Raw genomic sequence first — 18,187 nt, forward strand, 5'->3', positions numbered from 1 at the left:
TGTATCAAGAGACTCGTGGGACGAGGCTAGACACATTGCACCAAATCGAACGGCGTATGTAGACTGGAATAACCAGACGCTAGAAATTTGCACTCGCTTGAGACTGCTGGCTTATTTCGCCGAACATAACTGATTTGAAATTGGAGTAAAAACGGAAACCATTGAATGTAAATCAGTTTATATACATTCATACTACAGTATTATATGTGTTGCGACCTACTCTTGTCAATTTCAAGGTCCCAAATGTTAGCGATTTAGCTCCTTTAACGTTAATCAAAATCGAATAAAAAATTGTGAACTCTAGAATGTACACATGGGCAATATGAATAATCTAGGAATTTGTGAGTGCATCCACAAATAGTAATTGGCGATAACACTTCGGTGGAAACGGACGTTAAATGAAGGCCTTTCACACACGCCAAACACACTTATCAGCAGTGAATATTCGCTTGGCAAAACCTCTATGAAACAGATGAGCAAAACAGTAGGCTTCCGTTTGGGGCTAGGCTGTCGTGGGCGATGTTGTCTACGGATGATGGAATACTTATCTGGATAATCGAGAAAACAACCCAAGAGAGTTACATCCCTTGTCAATTTCCGTTGTGAATGACGCCAACACAAGAAAAAAAAAGAGAAAAGGTGTATTTTGTTGGTTTAGGAAAAATAAATGGTCTGAAAATTAAATCTTGATTTATGGATTTAAACAGTTTTTATATGGATTAGTTTAGTAAGTATCGGTAATTTTTAAACAAGAAAATGTGCCGAAAAAGGTTTCAAATGAAATGAATAAAAACGAGACAGCACTAGCAGAATTAACCGTGTAGGCCCTATATACTGCACTACCCCACTAGTAATTAGTATACTATGACTAGGTTGTACAATGAATTTGGTATACGAGTACGACCTAGTGTTTAAAGTTGCAATTTCATATTTTTAAGTTATATTTTTAAAATTTATTAAAATAAAGCCTTAAAATAGATGGTATCTATAAACAGTCCTACCGTGTTAAAGAATAATCCTATTATTAATCATAATTCACTAGAAATTGGCAAAAATATCATTTTCAACTTCAAATTCAAACGTTTGAAGATAGCTATTCCATGGGCAGAATAGAAAAACAAGGGAGGTAATTTTTAAGTGGGAGAATAATACCTATGATCGTATAATAGTGAGTTGACAACCTATTGAGCAAAAGACATAGAAATAATTATGTTTTGTCTTTCTTAGAAAGTATGAAATTATCGCTTTAAGCTTACATACATGTACTGAGACACAGCGAAGCGTAATGAAGCTGAAATGTGATTTTGGCATGATTATAGGGTAGGCTGGACATTTAGTTTACTAACACACTGTACACAGGAAGATTTATAATAACATCGGGGGAAATATAACATAAACAACTTTTACTTTTTAAAATATAAAGTCAGTAACATGTGTTTGGACAGTCACACCTGACCTCATGCAAGGTTGCAATGCTGCTTCCAATGGCGCGGGTACTGATGCCCTCTTAAATATACACAATTTGGCGCATTCTTGGTACCGTATTCAGTTGTCAACCTTGCCTTGGCCTATAGTATCATCGCATCTTCCACAGAACTGCACATATTGTACTGACCCTAGCTTTTTAAAAAGCAGAGTATTATACCTCATACTCATGGTATTTTCAACGTTTCCATTTTGTCAATTCCAATTTTGATGTTCTTGTTGTGATCTGATGTTACATTCAGAAATTCATGATTAAATTGTATCCCAGACAAGATTTAAAATCAACTATATTTATAAAAGTGATGCGTCTCAGTATAGTTATACCGGGCTTTGCATCTTGGTACATTTCAAACTTATTTCGAATTACACCTTAATTAAAAGCCAAAGGACCAATTTCTGGACTATGAAATTTTCTTTTCCGAAGGGAAGCCGAAGCTAATTTACATTGTCAAATTGATTCTAAATGAATTAATTTTTTAAAGATTCTTTCAGTCAGATATTTTATAAATATGGCAACTAGTGGGGGTGATGTAATTGCAAATGAAATCGATTCGTCAGATGATGAAGAAGTCCAACGAAATACTGAAAGAACTATCAAACAACATCAAAAAGATATAACTTCTGAAGATCTCTCGAACCCAGATACACTGCTACAAAAACTAGAATCTGTTGAGCTTACTGAAGAAGATACAGAAGAATTGCTTCATGAAGCGTATAAAGTTAACATGAAATTGAAAGAGATTTTGAGGCGCCAGGAGCAAAATGATGGTATTCAGATGAGAAGGGTTCATACAGCTGGTGGACTTAGCGGTAAAAATGGAGGACCCAAAAAATTCAGTTCTCAGAAATCTCCTCTGCCTCCTATTTCTACAGATGTCGATGGTTTGACTAGAAATGCCTACACATCTCATGCTGGTACAAGAACTGCTTCTCAGAGGAATTCAAATCGAGTCACATCATCACAGGTAAGAATTCTTCTTAGTTGCTTCCCCACGACACCCTAGTCCCATTTTAAAACATGTATAGTACACCAGTAATCAACACATCATTACCACTACCAGTGGTGCAGGACAGGGTACCTGGTAAGTGGTGCAGGACAGGGTACGTGGTAAGGAGCAGTATCTAGTCATGTGGATGGGATAGAATTCCATGTCCTGTGTACAGATTGGCATAAAAGAACCCTTGACAAGTGCAAATCACAGAAGGGTAGAACATTAAACCTGATTTAATGTCTATCTTCTAATATTTATAGTATACAAGACATTAGATCTGGTGAAATTTTCAAAAAGATTGAAATCTTCTGCATGCAATTTGCATCCATCAGAGTCTGAGTGATGCAGAATTAAATTTCTTAGCCCAGGTCTGAAAACCAACTATGTTATGTAAACAAAAAAAACCTTGTGCTTTTCCCTACGCAGCCCCTTTCCAGGTATTGTTGTGCATAAATCTATACTTAAAACATTCTAAAGATAGAATTCACTATGCAACAGTTGTGAATGATTGTGGACTGCAAGAGAGCCACAGTGGGTTAGTATGGCAGTGCCCAAAAAGTTCCTTCAGATTTTCTAGCCTTGTCAGTGGTGCAGGGACTGGCAAGGAAAAAGGGTGTCCACCCATGTACATGTAAAATAACCATTTTCAGTTGTAATTCTATGAAGGGTAGGCAGAAACACTGCTGTCTGGGCAAAATTTCCCCTCAAAGAAAAAATGCATGGCAAAATTTCCCCTCAAAGAAAAAATGCATGGCATATGCCCATTTGATGTTAAACTATAAACCCCATTCCATTCTTTTGGACTGTGTTTTGAGCATGCTCATGGTGCAATATCAATATACTATTATTATTCTTGGAAAAGTCATTTATATAATATGGCCGACATCCATTTTTTTTTTTTACCTCGCATCTATTTATCATCACTTTATGTACCATTTTAAAATGGTGCTTGTAACAGCTGATAAAGACAGATAGGATAATATTTTTGATATATTATGGTGTTTCAATAATCACATTCATTATTTTACTGATCTTTTATTAACTATGGTGTCTTCTATTGACAGAGTAAAAGGAGTCCATCCAGAAGAAAAGCATCAGCAAAGGAAACTAAACCAGATTGGGATTCGAGATTTTCTTATGGCTAATCATTCTATTTTTTTTTTTTTTTTTTTTTTACTATCGTAAACCAGTATTATTTTCCATTAAGGAAGAAACAAAGGGAAAGAATAATAGCAAATTATATGCTAATTCTTTAAATTATTTTATCTTGTCATTAATTTAAAACAGCATTATACTTTACATTGATATATATTACATTCTATTATGATCTTGCCATTATGTAGATCTGCCTTCTAATGTACTTTGTAGTTTAACTAATTGTAGAAAGCAAGTGAGGGAAAAAACAACCAAACCTCCAAATAGTTAATTTTCCCTTTCTCATAATGAAATAGTCAAATTATAAACATATATTATTTGTATGTACATGGATAAATATGTGTTGTACATTTGTCTTAAATATATATATATATTTATGTCCGCATTATTGACTAGTTCAATATTTTTTAAATTTTTGTACAAATGTGATTTTTAGTTTAGTGTATTTATTGATATGTTATAAATAAGTTTCAATATTCTCACTGCTTCACTATCCATTGGTCCCTAAATTAAAGAAGACTGCACTTATTGGGGCACATCCTTCTCCATATGAACAGTTTTTGAGTTGATAACAGCTGAAATGCAAGACTAAATTACCTCCCTTCTTTTTACAGAAATTTGATTTAGTAGGCGTGAACAAATTTATTTCACTAAATTCTCAATCTGTTTCACAGAGCTCTTTTAATATCTCTGTTACAGATGACTGTTTCGACATGTGACGTCACATCACACGGCGTCAATCATTGGCTCAATAGCAAGTGCATTGTTTAAATAAGACGTTACTGATTTGGGCTAAATGGTGAATTTTGCTTATTTTAATACCCATTTACACTAAATAGGAAATGATTTTTACCTACAAACAATTCAAACGTCTTTATTTATTTTTCTAATAAATGCAAAAAATGTTTTAGAATTTAATTTGACGGAAGAAAAAAGTTAATATTTGGGACTCATTAAGTCGCATCCATGTCATCCTTATCAGTGATTGTAGCGACCTAGCGAACATTCACTGCTGATCAGTGTGCTAAATTCTAACATTGTTCAGGGAAGGGATTTTATGTAATAATTTTGAATCTGTGTATTTGTTCATACCCTTTAATAAATTGGACAATAAATGGAGAACTTGACAAATTGATTGTTACAGTCCTTTGCCATGACTGAACTATGCCTACTCAAAAATGCCAGCAGGAGATGAAGATGTATTATTACTAGCTAGGGTATTTTATAAAGTGGCATCTGTAACAATATTATGGCTGCTGCCCAATATTGATTTCAAATTCGTAAACAAGTTTTATTAGGTAGGACATCATGTAATGCTAGAAATAGATACCAGCCAACAGTGAGGCTGATGTCCCCCGCCAAAATGCCAAAATAAATAGATGACACATATTAATTAATAGCACATTTATTTTTTTCAAAAGTATCAAGCAATCAAACTGATTATCAACTATACACAAAGTTTCATCAGTCTCTATCAGATAGAATCAAAGTTATCTTGTCCCAAAGCATGGACCAATGAAATTGCTTAGCTCTGCTTAGCTTTAGTTCCAAATGTTAATGATTGAACTCAGTCAAGACATTCACCTAATGAACATCTACATCAAGTTTAAACATTCTACCTCAATTAAAATCAGGGTTATGTTCCAAAGTCTTGACCAATCAAATTGCTTATCGCTCAGCTTATCCAGAGCAGAAAATGCTCATTATCGAACTTAGTCAAGGTATTGATGTAATGAAACTAAACACCAAATTTCATCACTCTCACTTAATTGAACATTCTAGCTCAATTAGAGAGTTATTGTGTTTCAAAGTCTCGGCCAATCAAATTGCTTATCGCTCTGCTTATCCTTGGCAGAAAATGCTCATTATCGAACTTAGTCGAGATATTGATGTAATGAAACTATACACCAAGTTTCATCACTCTCACTTAATTAGAACTAAAGTTATCATGTCCCAAAGCATCAACCAATCAACTTGCTTATCTCTGCTTACCCTAAGCAGAAAATGCTCATCTTCAAACTCCATCAAGGCATTGACCTAATAAACACCTACACCAACTTTGAAGATTCTAGCTCAATTAAGGAGAGTTATTGTGTCCCAAAAAGTGGGACAGACAGACAAATATAGTTATATATTAAAAACAAAATATAGAGACTGGCTAGTACTGCCATTTCCTTTTTGTTGATCAAAATCACACCATATCCTGTCTTGTTTATGAAACTAAACATCTAGCTGACCAAATTAGGGGCATTCACATCATTAAACAAGAGTGAGGCTAGGCTGTGATTCAGTCTAGAGTTCACTCAGACTGTCATACCAGGCATATTAAAGCCAAAAAGCCAGTTACTATTCAAGCTCTAGTTACAAATAATACACGATACAAAATGAGAGTAACATTCAACATTTATTGTAATCATACTATAATATATACATTTAAATTCTGTCACTTAGCAATACTTAATTTATATATACACAAACATGATTGTTCTAAGATGTTCTTCAACCAAATAAGTCATTCTAAACAACAAATAAATTCCAATCTTTTCTGGAATCTCATTCATAACACATTTTTCAATCAAAACTATAATATTTCAAATTATTTTGTACACAAACATTAATATGTATACCCTTAGCTTAACCCTTAATAATGAATCACAACAGAATTACAACATAATTTGGATCAATATGTTTTAAAATACATCTTGCCGAGACACGCAGGGTAAAAAATAAATATTATGGGTTATATTTGTGACAAATCTGAATAATTCATTGCTGGAATAAAGACCTTTTAAAATTCATACACATTTTACAGTACCTTTCATAAAATTCAAGGAACAATTGTGCAAAAGGTTTTGTCTTATGTATAAAAAATTAATGCCTTTACTTGAAAAGTGACAATGCCTCTTTAGTCTCAATAGCAAAATTTAAATTTTTAATTCTTTTGATATTTATTTATAATTGAATCTTTTTTCAAAAGAAGAAATTTTCTGTGATTCTTTGTAGGAAAAGTGAATAATATCAATGCATCCATACTTTACCCAAGATGATTATAAAATTAACCCTCAGTCTAGTAGTATAAATGAATACCTTTCCGGCTATGGCTGTTGTGGTATATCCACTTACTTCAATTTTCTGTGTTGTGAACAAATAGCAATTGAGCAAAGAAAACATTAAGAATAGGCTTACAATATAAAAAATATGTTTAATGGAGAGAGTTACCTATTGTTTTAGAACACATTTATTTCAGGAGTATGAAACGACCACACCATATTTACAGTATCAAAGATATATTATCAAGAAATGTTACATCAATCTATCTGTAATCATGTTTTATGTTATTCTAACGTTTCTTTCCGCTGTGTCTTTTATGGCTATCTTAAAGGCCGACGCAAAGGGAATCCGAATCAGCTCCCCATTTCCCTTTTTTTCCAGTTATCTTAACCTTATATGTCTTTTTAGAAGCTACTGTCCTGAAAAACCATGTTAAACATTTATCGAGGGCTTAATTAACTCTTCAGTTAACTAAGCCAGGGAAAGAGTCAGACACTTCAGACTAATGTTACTGTTGTGGGAAAATATATTTGTCCATTTTTTAAAAGGAAAATAACCATCTACATTAGATATACATCAATTTTTACTTCCAGCTTACAAGTCAAATTCTCTAATTATAATTTATAAAACATAGATATCTTTGAAAAAGTCACAACGAAAACTATTCTCCATTATCCGCCACGTGTGCAGAGCAACCTTTTGAAACCAAATGAAAAATGTTCACCTACTTGGACAAGTTAACAATGCAAAATTCAATTAACAGCTTTTTAATGCAATATTATTTAATACATTCATCAATTCAATTAGAGAACACAATTAATATCAGTCATAATATCAAACATACACAATAAAATAAGCCATAAAATATATTTATATTTGGGATCAGTTTACTAGTCTTACACAAAATATATTCATACAAGAGTATAAGGGATAGAGATACATATTATTCTAATATAGGGGAAGAGCAAAGGTGCTTCTTTCGTCAATACTAGAACTCATCTTTTGATTGATGTATAAATCTCTATTCTACATGATGTGTCTAACAATAACTTCACATCATAAATCCTAACAAAATTCAACAGAGAGGAGGGATATAATATTTAATTTTCCTACATTCCTAATAATAAAATATAAATGATTGGATGATAGTGGGCATTGTACATGATAAATTTGACATAAAGTTAGGAACAGAATTCTGTTTCAAATGCAAAATATTTTACATTGATTTATCACACTGTAGTATCTTTAGTAATTTGGAAAAAAAAAGTATCATAAACTTATAATCTAATGAAAATATGTTTACTCTCAATAAAATCTAAAACAAAATTCCAATCATAACAAAATTTTATATATTTAGCTTCTATATCACAAATATGAAACCTGACCCAGACAAAATTATTTTACATGAAGTAAAGAAAAAAATCGCTTGGGTTACTTTTTGTTAACAAATATGATATCGCATTAGGCTGATCAGAAAACACCACCATCTTCTAGGTATCAAGTTCTTATTTGCACATCACATTATTTCAACTGTTAGGAAATTTCTCCTTGGAAGTTTGTTCTTATTTTGTAGCTCAAACTAGGTCATTTGTCACATCACTGTTTTCCCTCAATCAGCAACCTATCCACAAGCTTACTAGGCAGTGAAGGTTTCCTTGCAGGTAGATTTTCTGGCGTGGGAATGGCTTCTCCGATCGATTCTTGGATTAAAAGTTTTTCAGACTGATTTAAAGGCTTCTTTGGGTTATTTAGTTTTGCCTTGGCCATGTTATAATCACCAGAATCAAAGTATTTCTGCAAGAGAAATAACCCCAAAAACCATTAGTACATTTATATGCATGTTATATATATATATATATATATGTGGCTGATCATTACAATTTACATACGAGGCATCCTCTTTCATAATCCCACCTCAATTTTAGATTCAATTAATTTTGAAATTGATTGGAAAATTTGAAAAAAAACTACTGGGATAAAATAAATTTATTCGTAAGGTTCTAAATATATGGTTCTCCTTTGGAGACACCTCAACTTTGATGACCATTTTTGAGGTCTATTTAAAAATGACATTCAGTATTTTAGAATGTACATTTTCAGCTGTAAGGTGCTTGACAAAGGTAAAGCACCTAAAAAAAAAACCAAATGACTGAAAATAATACAATTTGGCAAAGCAATCTTGTATTTTGCTGTAAGTTCACTTTAATCATTGAAAATCATAATACACTCTTGAAATTTCAACTCTTGACAGTAACTGTGGATAACTGACAGAACAGACATATCGAAATTATGCTTTATAGTTGAATGTAGATGTATAAAAACTGACATAGATGAATACATATGCATAAATGATTGGTATCACACCATTCAATGTTCATTTATCTTCCAACAATGTCAATTATGTCATTTTATGATAATTTTTCTGTACAGGTTTATAAATAAACCATTTGGTGCTTCTAATTATATAATTAGAGATACATCAAAAGAAACATTTTGACAATCTACAACTTTAATATGGTCGCCTTATGTTTTAAGCTTACAATCAACAGTTACCAAGCAGTTAGCAGTGCCAGAGATATCCACATTAGAATCCTACAGATGTAATATATACTTACCCCTTTTTGGATTAATCTTTTTTGGAGAATCGCAGTTCCACCACCACCTTTCAAATTAGGGTATTTCTTTCGGAGACGTGCTTCTTCAGACTGCTCAACACCTTTTGGCTAAAAAAGGAATTAAAAACTGAACTCAATAAACATAATTTGGAGTTGATTTACGTGGCTATATACAGAATGTTGGCCTCTATGTACATGAACATCTGCAAAAAAAATGTAATTCATACTTACAGTGCTCACATCGGATAGTGATTTCACTATCTGAATATTTGACGTCATGATGTCAAGTGGTCAGGCTAAATTTAAATATTTTGTATGCCTATTTCAAAAGACCGGATAATTATAAGTGATAGGCTCTTGAATAGACTTGTGTAAATAATTAATTTTCGTCCTACATTCTGAAAAATGAACCCTCCCTCAATCAATGTAGGTGACAAAAATGTCTTCTAAAAATATTTTTTTTTATAGTTTGTTTTCACAGGGATCTGAAGCAAATTTTTGATAGATTAATTAGTTTGAATATGTTTTTAGCCCAAAATCACACATTTTGTATGCACGAAGGTGTCTTAAAGTTAAATGGGTGGTAACTGTTGATATTAGGAATGAACTGGCCATTAGACTAGGCTTAGATTCAGGGTTTTAAACTCTCTGCCATGCCCAAAAGACTGTATGTAGGCCTACATTCATATCTGGCAACATCTGAAAACATCAGCAGTAGTCTACAGTTAGAGACAGTCGATCAACATAAAACTAATTTAATGATAAGCATACTGCTCCCTAAATACTAAGCATCCCCATCAAAATGATCAAAATTATATTTTAGTTTTCTACGTTACACTACACTACTATACTAAGAGTCATAGGAATATAATTAAATATTATATTATATTATTATGTTCTAATCTAAGGATTTTTAGACAAAAAAACTTTCATTGCAGCTTGACTCTTATCTGCCTTTTTTTTTTTATTTTAAACCGTAAAAGAGGTTGATTTCAGTAACACTAAACCGGACAATTGTTTTCTACAAATCGTTATTTACAACCAGTGTACAAAAGTTGCAAGTTTTCTTCTTTAGTTCTTGTATGCAACCATCAGGCATCACAACAAACCAATCAGAAATTTAGAGCTGACAGATTGACTTGTACAGAACTAAATTATACCTGTGGCTGTTTGAAAACATCATCTTCAATGGGAGGGGTGCCACTTCCTGCTTCAGTCGCCATACTTCAAGAAGACAAGTTTTGGAAAGGTGAAAATTCACCAGGAGCTTCGAGTAGGGCCTACTTGGTTTTCAACGACTTGACAAAAATGGCGTTTGATGACGTCAATGAAAATTTCGACAGCTGACCAATCAAATTTGACGCATCACCTCGGTGCGCGACTATCAAATATGTCTGCGCCCAGGGCAATGGTAAATATTACATCTATTTTGCCAGGTTGGCGATAACTTTGGAAAGTAACCTTGAAATGTTTTAGTGGAGTTTTATAGGAACAATTACATGCAAACCATGTTTTCTGGCAAAAAGCAAATTGCCATTTTGCTTTGGCTCATAACTATTTACATAATTGGAATTCTTATATTTACGAAAGGATTCCTCCTAAAGCGAGTTGTTATAAACAACAACAGTAGCTGTGATGTGGATTTTTCTTTGAACACAGATGATCATGAGGAAGAAGGTTGCTGGATGCACAAGAGATTCAAGAAAGCAGTAATAATTATAATTGATGCATTGAAATATGACTTTCTGAAGTTCGACGAATCATACAAATTAAATGATACAGTGCCACATTTTAAGAATAAACTTCCATTTATTCAGAATTTATTATACAGAAGTCCTAAAAATGCCATGTTGTCAAAGTTTATGGCAGACCCACCTACAACTACTTTGCAGAGATTGAAAGGGCTAACGACAGGAAGTCTGCCAACATTTGTTGATGCAGGGTCTAATTTTGCAAGTTCTGAGATAATGGAAGATAATATAATTGATCAGATGGTAACAGCAGGAAAAAAGATAAAATTTCTTGGGGATGATACCTGGCTTGGTCTATATCCTGGTAGATTTTTTAAATGGTTCCCGTTTCCATCTTTTAATGTTAAAGATCTGCATACAGTTGACAATGGCATATTGAAACACCTCTTGCCCGAACTTAAACTTAATGACTGGGATGTTTTTATAGCTCATTTTCTTGGAGTAGATCATTGTGGTCACAGATTTGGACCAAACCACCCAGCAATGTCAGAAAAATTATTGCAAATGAATAGTATGATAAGGTGTGTTACTGTTTACGTTTGAATAAGAATTAACTGAACCCGGAGTATACATGTACATGTAGATGTATTTATATAATCATATAATCAAGTCCGGAAATAAGGCACTCTGTCACAGATGTTATCAGACATTGTTGCCGGTCAATTTGTTCAGCACACATCTGTCTTTTTTAAGTGTTTTTCCTAATAAATTTTGCAAAACCAAATACAAGCTTGGACAAAATGCTTGTTTTCTTTACCCGTCTTCATTAGCCCAGTGTAGGAGCAGAACAGTAGGACATAATACCCTATTTCATTTTATTTTCTTACATTATTGATTATAAACATAGTCTATTGATCAGTATATGCCTAGAATTAAGGCCCCTGTAACAGATATTGTTGTGTACAGATTCAGGCATTTGTCAAGTACAATTGGAGGGTCTAGAGCACAAGTGATCTAACTACCAACCATTTTAGTTGGTTGTTAGATCACTTGTGCTCTAGACCCTCCAATTCTTCTGGTGCATGTCATTTTGTTCAGCACAGATTGGCTTTCTTAAATCTTTCATACATATTTTTAATACATGTTCTCCCCAAATTCTATAGTACTAAAATCATTATTTAATAGAAATTTATCTCATTGAAGGATGAATATCAATCCCTTCCTAAATTTAATGTTTTGTTTAGTTGAAAATTGTAATTTTAAAATTTCTGTTATGTTTCTCTATGTGTCAGGAATGTAACTAAAGTATTAGATAAAGATACAGTATTATTTGTATTTGGTGATCATGGTATGACAAGAACAGGAGATCATGGTGGAGACAGCACTGATGAATTAGAAGCAGGGTTATTTATCTATAGTCCAGAGATTCTTACTGCTACAATGCCAAAGGTTTATGTGATACATTATGATACTGAATTAAGTTGAGAAATTTCCCAAATTCAACTTCAATTAATTCTTCTGTTTTCGGATCCTATAGATTTCTGTGCTTGATCATATCCACATTTACACATCTGCAATATAATTATGAAATGTGAACAATACTTAAAGTATTCCTCCTTTACTATGGCAGACTATTCTCTATCAAAGCATCTCTAGATTATTGCTTTATAGATTGAATATATCATAATACTTTTTTTTCTTGTCAATATTGTAAAGATAACCGTTGCAAGGACAGCAGAATTGAAATTACTGGTTGATGTCACATTTAGGACTTGCCCTGTGGAAATGACAATTTGGTCTGTTTTGGCTAGAATTAATTTGGGTTCTAAGAGCCAATGAATTTCAATGTTCTTGAGTTATCTCCCCTTTTTATCAAAGTCCCTTGAAATAGAAATTTTACAATTTCATCCAGATGTATGGTAATTAATATTGTTCTAAATATATAAAAGCTAAGCAAATCGATTTACACCTGATATACATGTGTATTTTCTTGTAATTGTTTCATTTATTGTATTTTACAGATGGATACTAGAGTGTTAGCACAGACAGACCTAGTGCCTACTCTATCTCTTTTGCTGGGTGTTCCAATACCATATTCTAACCTTGGAATGGCCATACCTGAACTATTCAATCATTGTCCTTGGTCCAAAACAGCTACAAGTGAAATGAGACAAGTCTATCATGTGGTCAAGGCATTAAGATTAAATGCTCATCAAGTTAGACAGTTTCTGAAAAGTTACTATGAAATCTCAACAGAATTTCCTCAACAGACCTACAGGGAATTGGAAAATTTGTTTGAACATGCCGAAAGTGATCTTCAGAAACTTCTGACGGCTATGGTAACCGAGGGTGAGACGGGCAGTGTTCTGACCAAAATGATTTACCTTAGAGAGCACTATGAAAAATATATTGAAGGTTCAAGAGAAATGTGTCAAAAGATCTGGGCCAAGTTTGATTTAGTGTCAATATCGTTAGGATTAATTGTGATGTTTTTAAGTATTTTGATTAATTTGTACTTTTATTTAGCTCACAAGAAAGAAGAATCAATATCACCAATTTCTGCATCTGTCATGATAGCAAGTAGTGTCATAGTAGGCTATGCTTTCCTTCAAGCTTTTTATATTGGTGATTTCATGAATCCATTCATGGTTTATCTCTTTAGTTTAGTACTGATTGTGACATTTTTGATTTTAATTAAAAAGAATATTAAATTAACAGAGAAATCAAAGGGTGAAAGGCATGCCACTTTCAAATTGCCTTCTTTTGATAATATCATTGCCACTTTCATTTTATTTTGTTATACGGCGGGTTATTTTTCAAATAGTTTTGTTGTTTTTGAGGACACAGTTACTCTGTTTTTTGCACAATCACTCATCTGGCTTCATGGAATTAAAACCTATATATCAAACAATAGAAATACCAAAGATCAAAAAAGTGAAATGACATTTGTGAGGCACAAAAAACAAAAGTTTGATATTTTTGAAAAATTAAGTCATTCAAACTTCATTATTCTGTATGTGTTGCTGACCTGCAGTTTATTATTTAGACTGTTAACTAATTTTCGAGTGTGTCGAGAGGAACAGATGCCCTGCAATGAAACCATGTTTCTTCAACCACTTACAAACTTTACGCAAGAAGAATCTGGACAGAAAAATATGAGATATTTTGTGTCACTAGCGTGTTTGGGATTGTTTGTTTACATGTCAAGAGTGTGGATGAAACATTATGGTAATTTAAATGGAGATACAGCAACAGTTTTATGTGCAAAATATCTCTTACCCTTTGCAACTGTTTGTGTTGGACTTCATTGGGCTATTCAAGCCCTCCCTCCAGCTGTACTTGATTCTCTGCCCAGTTGGCAACAAGTCATGATGGCACAAATTGTTTATATTTCTGTAATATCATTAATCATCTGTATTCTTATCAACCCATTGTGTCTTTATGTGCTGTATGTGAACAGAGATAATCCATTATCTGTACCAAATATGGGATTTTCAAGCCCACAAATTATTCCACAAGTGTTTAACCAATTGAAAGAACAGTTGTCAAGTAATGGACAAGCTAAAGATGAAAGACCACCAGTTGTGTATGGATTGGGTACTGTGTATACGTCCAGTGTATTGTATGTTGTGACATCTATAGGTGTTTTACTGTTTCTTCTACTCGGTGATGGATTGTCCCCCTCCATATTTCTGGCATCAGTTTCAGTTTTTCTTTTTATAGAGATTTACTCTGCTGATCTTTCAAATGGAGCTAAAGATTCAGGTTAGTACACCTATAATAGAGAATGTCTGAAATAATGGAAAATATATTCCCATAATTTCTTTTGCCAGTAAACAAAATTAAGACATAATTAATGTTATTCAATTGTTTTTAAAGACCAGCACAGACTGAACTGAATTGTTTTTCTCTCATCATCACAAGAAAAACAAATTTTATTTGACAATTAAACATCAAGAAATTCAAAAATGCTTCTCTTGAGAGGATTGATATTTTTTCCAGATGCCATATGTACATGTCATATTTTTCTTTTCAGATATAACAACAGTCAATTGGTCTGCTGTAGTTACACTTGGTATGTTGACATCACACTTCTTTTATGGAACAGGACATCAAGCTACCATTCCTTCATTACAGTGGAATGCAGCCTTTACTGGTTTCTATGGTGATTTCAATAACAACATATTACCAGCCATTCTCATGACCTTCAATACCTTTGCATCAAATATTTTTATGGGTTTAGTTTGTCCACTGCTTGTATTTTGGCCAAAGTTGTACACAAGATTAAATTCACTTATGTGTAAAAAAACACATGTTAAGGAAAAAGGGAAGTGGCAGGGAGATTTTGTATTTTTCAATGATGGTGAAAAGCTTAGACAGGTTTTCTACCAGTTGAGTTTAGCTGTTCTCTTATTTTCAAGCATCAAGGTAACTTATTATTCATAATTAATTTCCTGTTTCCAAAAATAAATTTTAATCAGTTCCAAAAAATATGTAATTTTGCACTCTTTGATGAGGTTGGATGATGAAAGCAGGTTAGCAGTAGTGAAAACAAAATATGAAGCATTTGCTATACTCTGTAATCTCCTAGTAGTCTGTATTGTGATTATCCAGTTTGCTGGCACTGACATGCAGGAAAGTCTCACATACATGCTCAATCTATATGTTTAAAAGAACATTTGGAACCAACAATGGTTGTGTTGTTAAAGGGAAACTTTGTTCACACTGGTGTTTTATACATGTATACAACCATTTTATGTACAACTATTTCATGTATTTATTTGCAAGCTTTTGCAGACATGGAAAGGAATGAAATGGGAGTCAGACACTTTGGTCATTTTGAGGCTAACATGTTGATTTGTACTATGGCACACATGTACATGTAGTGCGAGGGAGGAAAATTTTGTTAAGAATGTAATCAGGTGGACCTGACTATGCAACTCTAAGTGGGACTTGGGCATTGCTTCTGTTTCATCCATATATGCTGCACATGTCTGTCTGGATTAGCAGAAATGAAATGAAATGGGGTTTAACGTCCTACCTTTCTGCTCCTATGCTGGGCTAATGAAGACGGGCATACGCCATACAGTGTGCTATGAGGGAAATTTTGCCCAGGCAGCGGCACTATCGCCTACTCTTTTATCGAATTCCAACTGCCAAGGGATCTTTTACGTGCATTCCAATGTATACACGGGACCTCGGTTTTTCGTCTCATCTGAAGGACTAGACAGCTGTCCTTGTCAGACCCTATGTCCTGCATCACTGACAAGGGGGAACCACACCGGAAAATCTGGATGAACTTTCTCGGCCAATGCAGGGATCGAACACCCGACCTCCAGGCTAGCGAGCCAGCGTCTTACCAACTTAACCACGTGATCCCCTATCTGGATTAGCAAAAGTCTTGTCACAAATATGCCGATAGTATATAACACGTCTAATATTAATATTTCTATATATCAATCAACTTTCAACTCAATTTCGTGCGGTTTAATGATTGAAACCGAGACATTAGGTAATATATTGATACTACATGAGGGCTTTAGTCAGATTGTTGTTTCAATATGTTACACAATGTCTTGCTCAAGGCCATTAAACAACTGAAAATACAGAAACTCACCCGAGTCCTAGTATAAAAATATGTACATGTACCATTGGCACACTGCCCATATAATCGAAATAATGGTATGCCACATCTGTATTTTAAAGTTGATTATCACCCAGACATGCTAATCCATTGCCCACTTGACATTTAATAGTACAAACATGATATGGTCATCACAGGTGTTTTTTGTCATTTTAGCTATTTGGAGCAATGGGAGCAGCAGGTTTACACAGACGTCATCTAATGGTATGGAAAATATTTGCACCAAGGTTTATATTTGAGGCAGTTGGAACCATTGTTTCATTTACAGTATCATTTTTGATGTATTTATTTGTCATGCGCATTGATAATTCTCTTAGCAAATTTGTTAAAGAATTCTAAAAAATACAATATCCATGCATTGAATGTATATTATGAATCTCTTATTTTGCTACGTATCACAACAACATGTACCATGTAATATTTCTACTCTTGTAATAACAATTTGCATTATATTTTTTCATCAGTATTTATTTCAATGGTCATGCTGTCATGGTAAAATTAACCAAAACTAGATAGTATTTGTGTACATACAGTACAATGAGTACAGCCTCATTCTACATGCCCTATTTTCTGTGTATAATTGGTGGATCATCTGCTGTTGATGCCAAAGGATCAAATTTTTGTCAGCTAATTCTATACAGTTATGTTTTCTTTCTTAATTATCTGAATTTCATCTACATGTATACAATTACAGTTCTCACTAAAAGATCAGCTAATCAACACAAATCGATGGTCTGATCTTGTGCAAATAATGAGACATATACAATGTGGCTGTGGTACTATTATACATTAGTACTTTAAGATAACTATGGTACCAAAGTTTATTTAATGGTAAATTTTTATAAAATTGATTTTATACCATTGATTAAATGCAAATATATATATATAATTTTTTTACACAGTTCATAATAAGGAAATGATTAATTAAAATTTTATAAAATAAAATATACAGTGTATTATTCCTATATTTTTTTACCTATATATTTCTACTTAGGGGGAGCATGGTGGCTAAGTGGGTAAGACGCTGGCTCGCTAACCTGGAGGTCAGGTGTTCGATCCCTGCATTGGCTGAGAAAGTTCATCCAAATTTTCCGGCATGGTTCTCCCTTGTCAGTGATCAGTGATGCAGGACGGAGGGCCTGACAGGACAGCTGTCTAGTCATTCAGATGCGACGAAAAACAGGGGTCCTATGTACACATTGACGTGCATGTAAAAGATCCCTTGACAGTTGGAATTCAGAATAAGAGTAGGCCGTGGTGCCGCTGTCCGGACAACATTTCCCTCATAGCATACTGTATGGCGTATGCCCGTCTTCATTAGCCCAGTTCGGAGCAGAACAGTGGGACGTTAAACCCCATTTCATTTCATTTCTACATGTACATATAGAAGATGAATACAAGTGAAACTATCTATAATAGATATTTGGGAACATGCACAGCCTATGTCACCGTAGTCATGTCGTGTCCTACTCGTATGTATTCAGCTTCATAAACAATGGCCAGGTCAGACTCTTATTGGTCCATTACCCCCACCACACCTGCACTGAATATACA

At 33.6% G+C, this 18,187-nt stretch overlaps 3 protein-coding genes across 3 annotated transcripts; 2 read left to right on the plus strand and 1 right to left on the minus strand.

Annotated features, from left to right (window-relative positions):
* Positions 1-372: 372 nt before the first annotated feature.
* Positions 373-4,763, plus strand: LOC126817951 (uncharacterized). The gene is made up of 3 exons (XM_050545125.2): positions 373-727; positions 1,978-2,450; positions 3,542-4,763. Exons 2-3 carry the CDS (start codon positions 1,995-1,997, stop codon positions 3,620-3,622), a joined length of 537 nt encoding a protein of 178 aa, XP_050401082.1. The 5' UTR covers positions 373-727; positions 1,978-1,994; the 3' UTR covers positions 3,623-4,763.
* Positions 4,764-6,023: 1,260 nt separating this feature from the next.
* Positions 6,024-10,636, minus strand: LOC126817069 (cAMP-regulated phosphoprotein 19). The gene is made up of 3 exons (XM_050543855.2): positions 10,459-10,636; positions 9,299-9,406; positions 6,024-8,477 (listed from the first exon to the last, which is right to left on the minus strand). Exons 1-3 carry the CDS (start codon positions 10,519-10,521, stop codon positions 8,280-8,282), a joined length of 369 nt encoding a protein of 122 aa, XP_050399812.1. The 5' UTR covers positions 10,522-10,636; the 3' UTR covers positions 6,024-8,279.
* A 46-nt stretch (positions 10,637-10,682) lies between these two features.
* On the plus strand, positions 10,683-17,550 carry LOC126817067 (GPI ethanolamine phosphate transferase 3). The gene is made up of 5 exons (XM_050543853.2): positions 10,683-11,570; positions 12,282-12,438; positions 13,011-14,754; positions 15,026-15,417; positions 16,790-17,550. Exons 1-5 carry the CDS (start codon positions 10,798-10,800, stop codon positions 16,970-16,972), a joined length of 3,249 nt encoding a protein of 1,082 aa, XP_050399810.2. The 5' UTR covers positions 10,683-10,797; the 3' UTR covers positions 16,973-17,550.
* The last annotated feature ends 637 nt before the right edge of the window (positions 17,551-18,187 follow it).

Source organism: Patella vulgata, chromosome 4 (assembly GCF_932274485.2).
Source record: "Patella vulgata chromosome 4, xgPatVulg1.2, whole genome shotgun sequence".
Classification (NCBI taxonomy): domain Eukaryota; kingdom Metazoa; phylum Mollusca; class Gastropoda; family Patellidae; genus Patella; species Patella vulgata.

Coding starts and splice junctions, on each gene's coding strand:
- LOC126817067 (XM_050543853.2), top strand. CDS start 10,798: ATGCAAACCATGTTTTCTGGCAAAAAGCAAATTGCCATTTTGCTTTGG. Junction 12,439..13,010: donor TTACTGCTACAATGCCAAAG/GTTTATGTGATA, acceptor TGTATTTTACAG/ATGGATACTAGAGTGTTAGC. Junction 15,418..16,789: donor TCTTATTTTCAAGCATCAAG/GTAACTTATTAT, acceptor TTGTCATTTTAG/CTATTTGGAGCAATGGGAGC.
- LOC126817069 (XM_050543855.2), bottom strand. CDS start 10,521: ATGGCGACTGAAGCAGGAAGTGGCACCCCTCCCATTGAAGATGATGTT. Junction 9,407..10,458: donor ATGTTTTCAAACAGCCACAG/GTATAATTTAGT, acceptor TTCCTTTTTTAG/CCAAAAGGTGTTGAGCAGTC. Junction 8,478..9,298: donor AAAGATTAATCCAAAAAGGG/GTAAGTATATAT, acceptor TTTCTCTTGCAG/AAATACTTTGATTCTGGTGA.
- LOC126817951 (XM_050545125.2), top strand. CDS start 1,995: ATGGCAACTAGTGGGGGTGATGTAATTGCAAATGAAATCGATTCGTCA. Junction 2,451..3,541: donor ATCGAGTCACATCATCACAG/GTAAGAATTCTT, acceptor TTCTATTGACAG/AGTAAAAGGAGTCCATCCAG.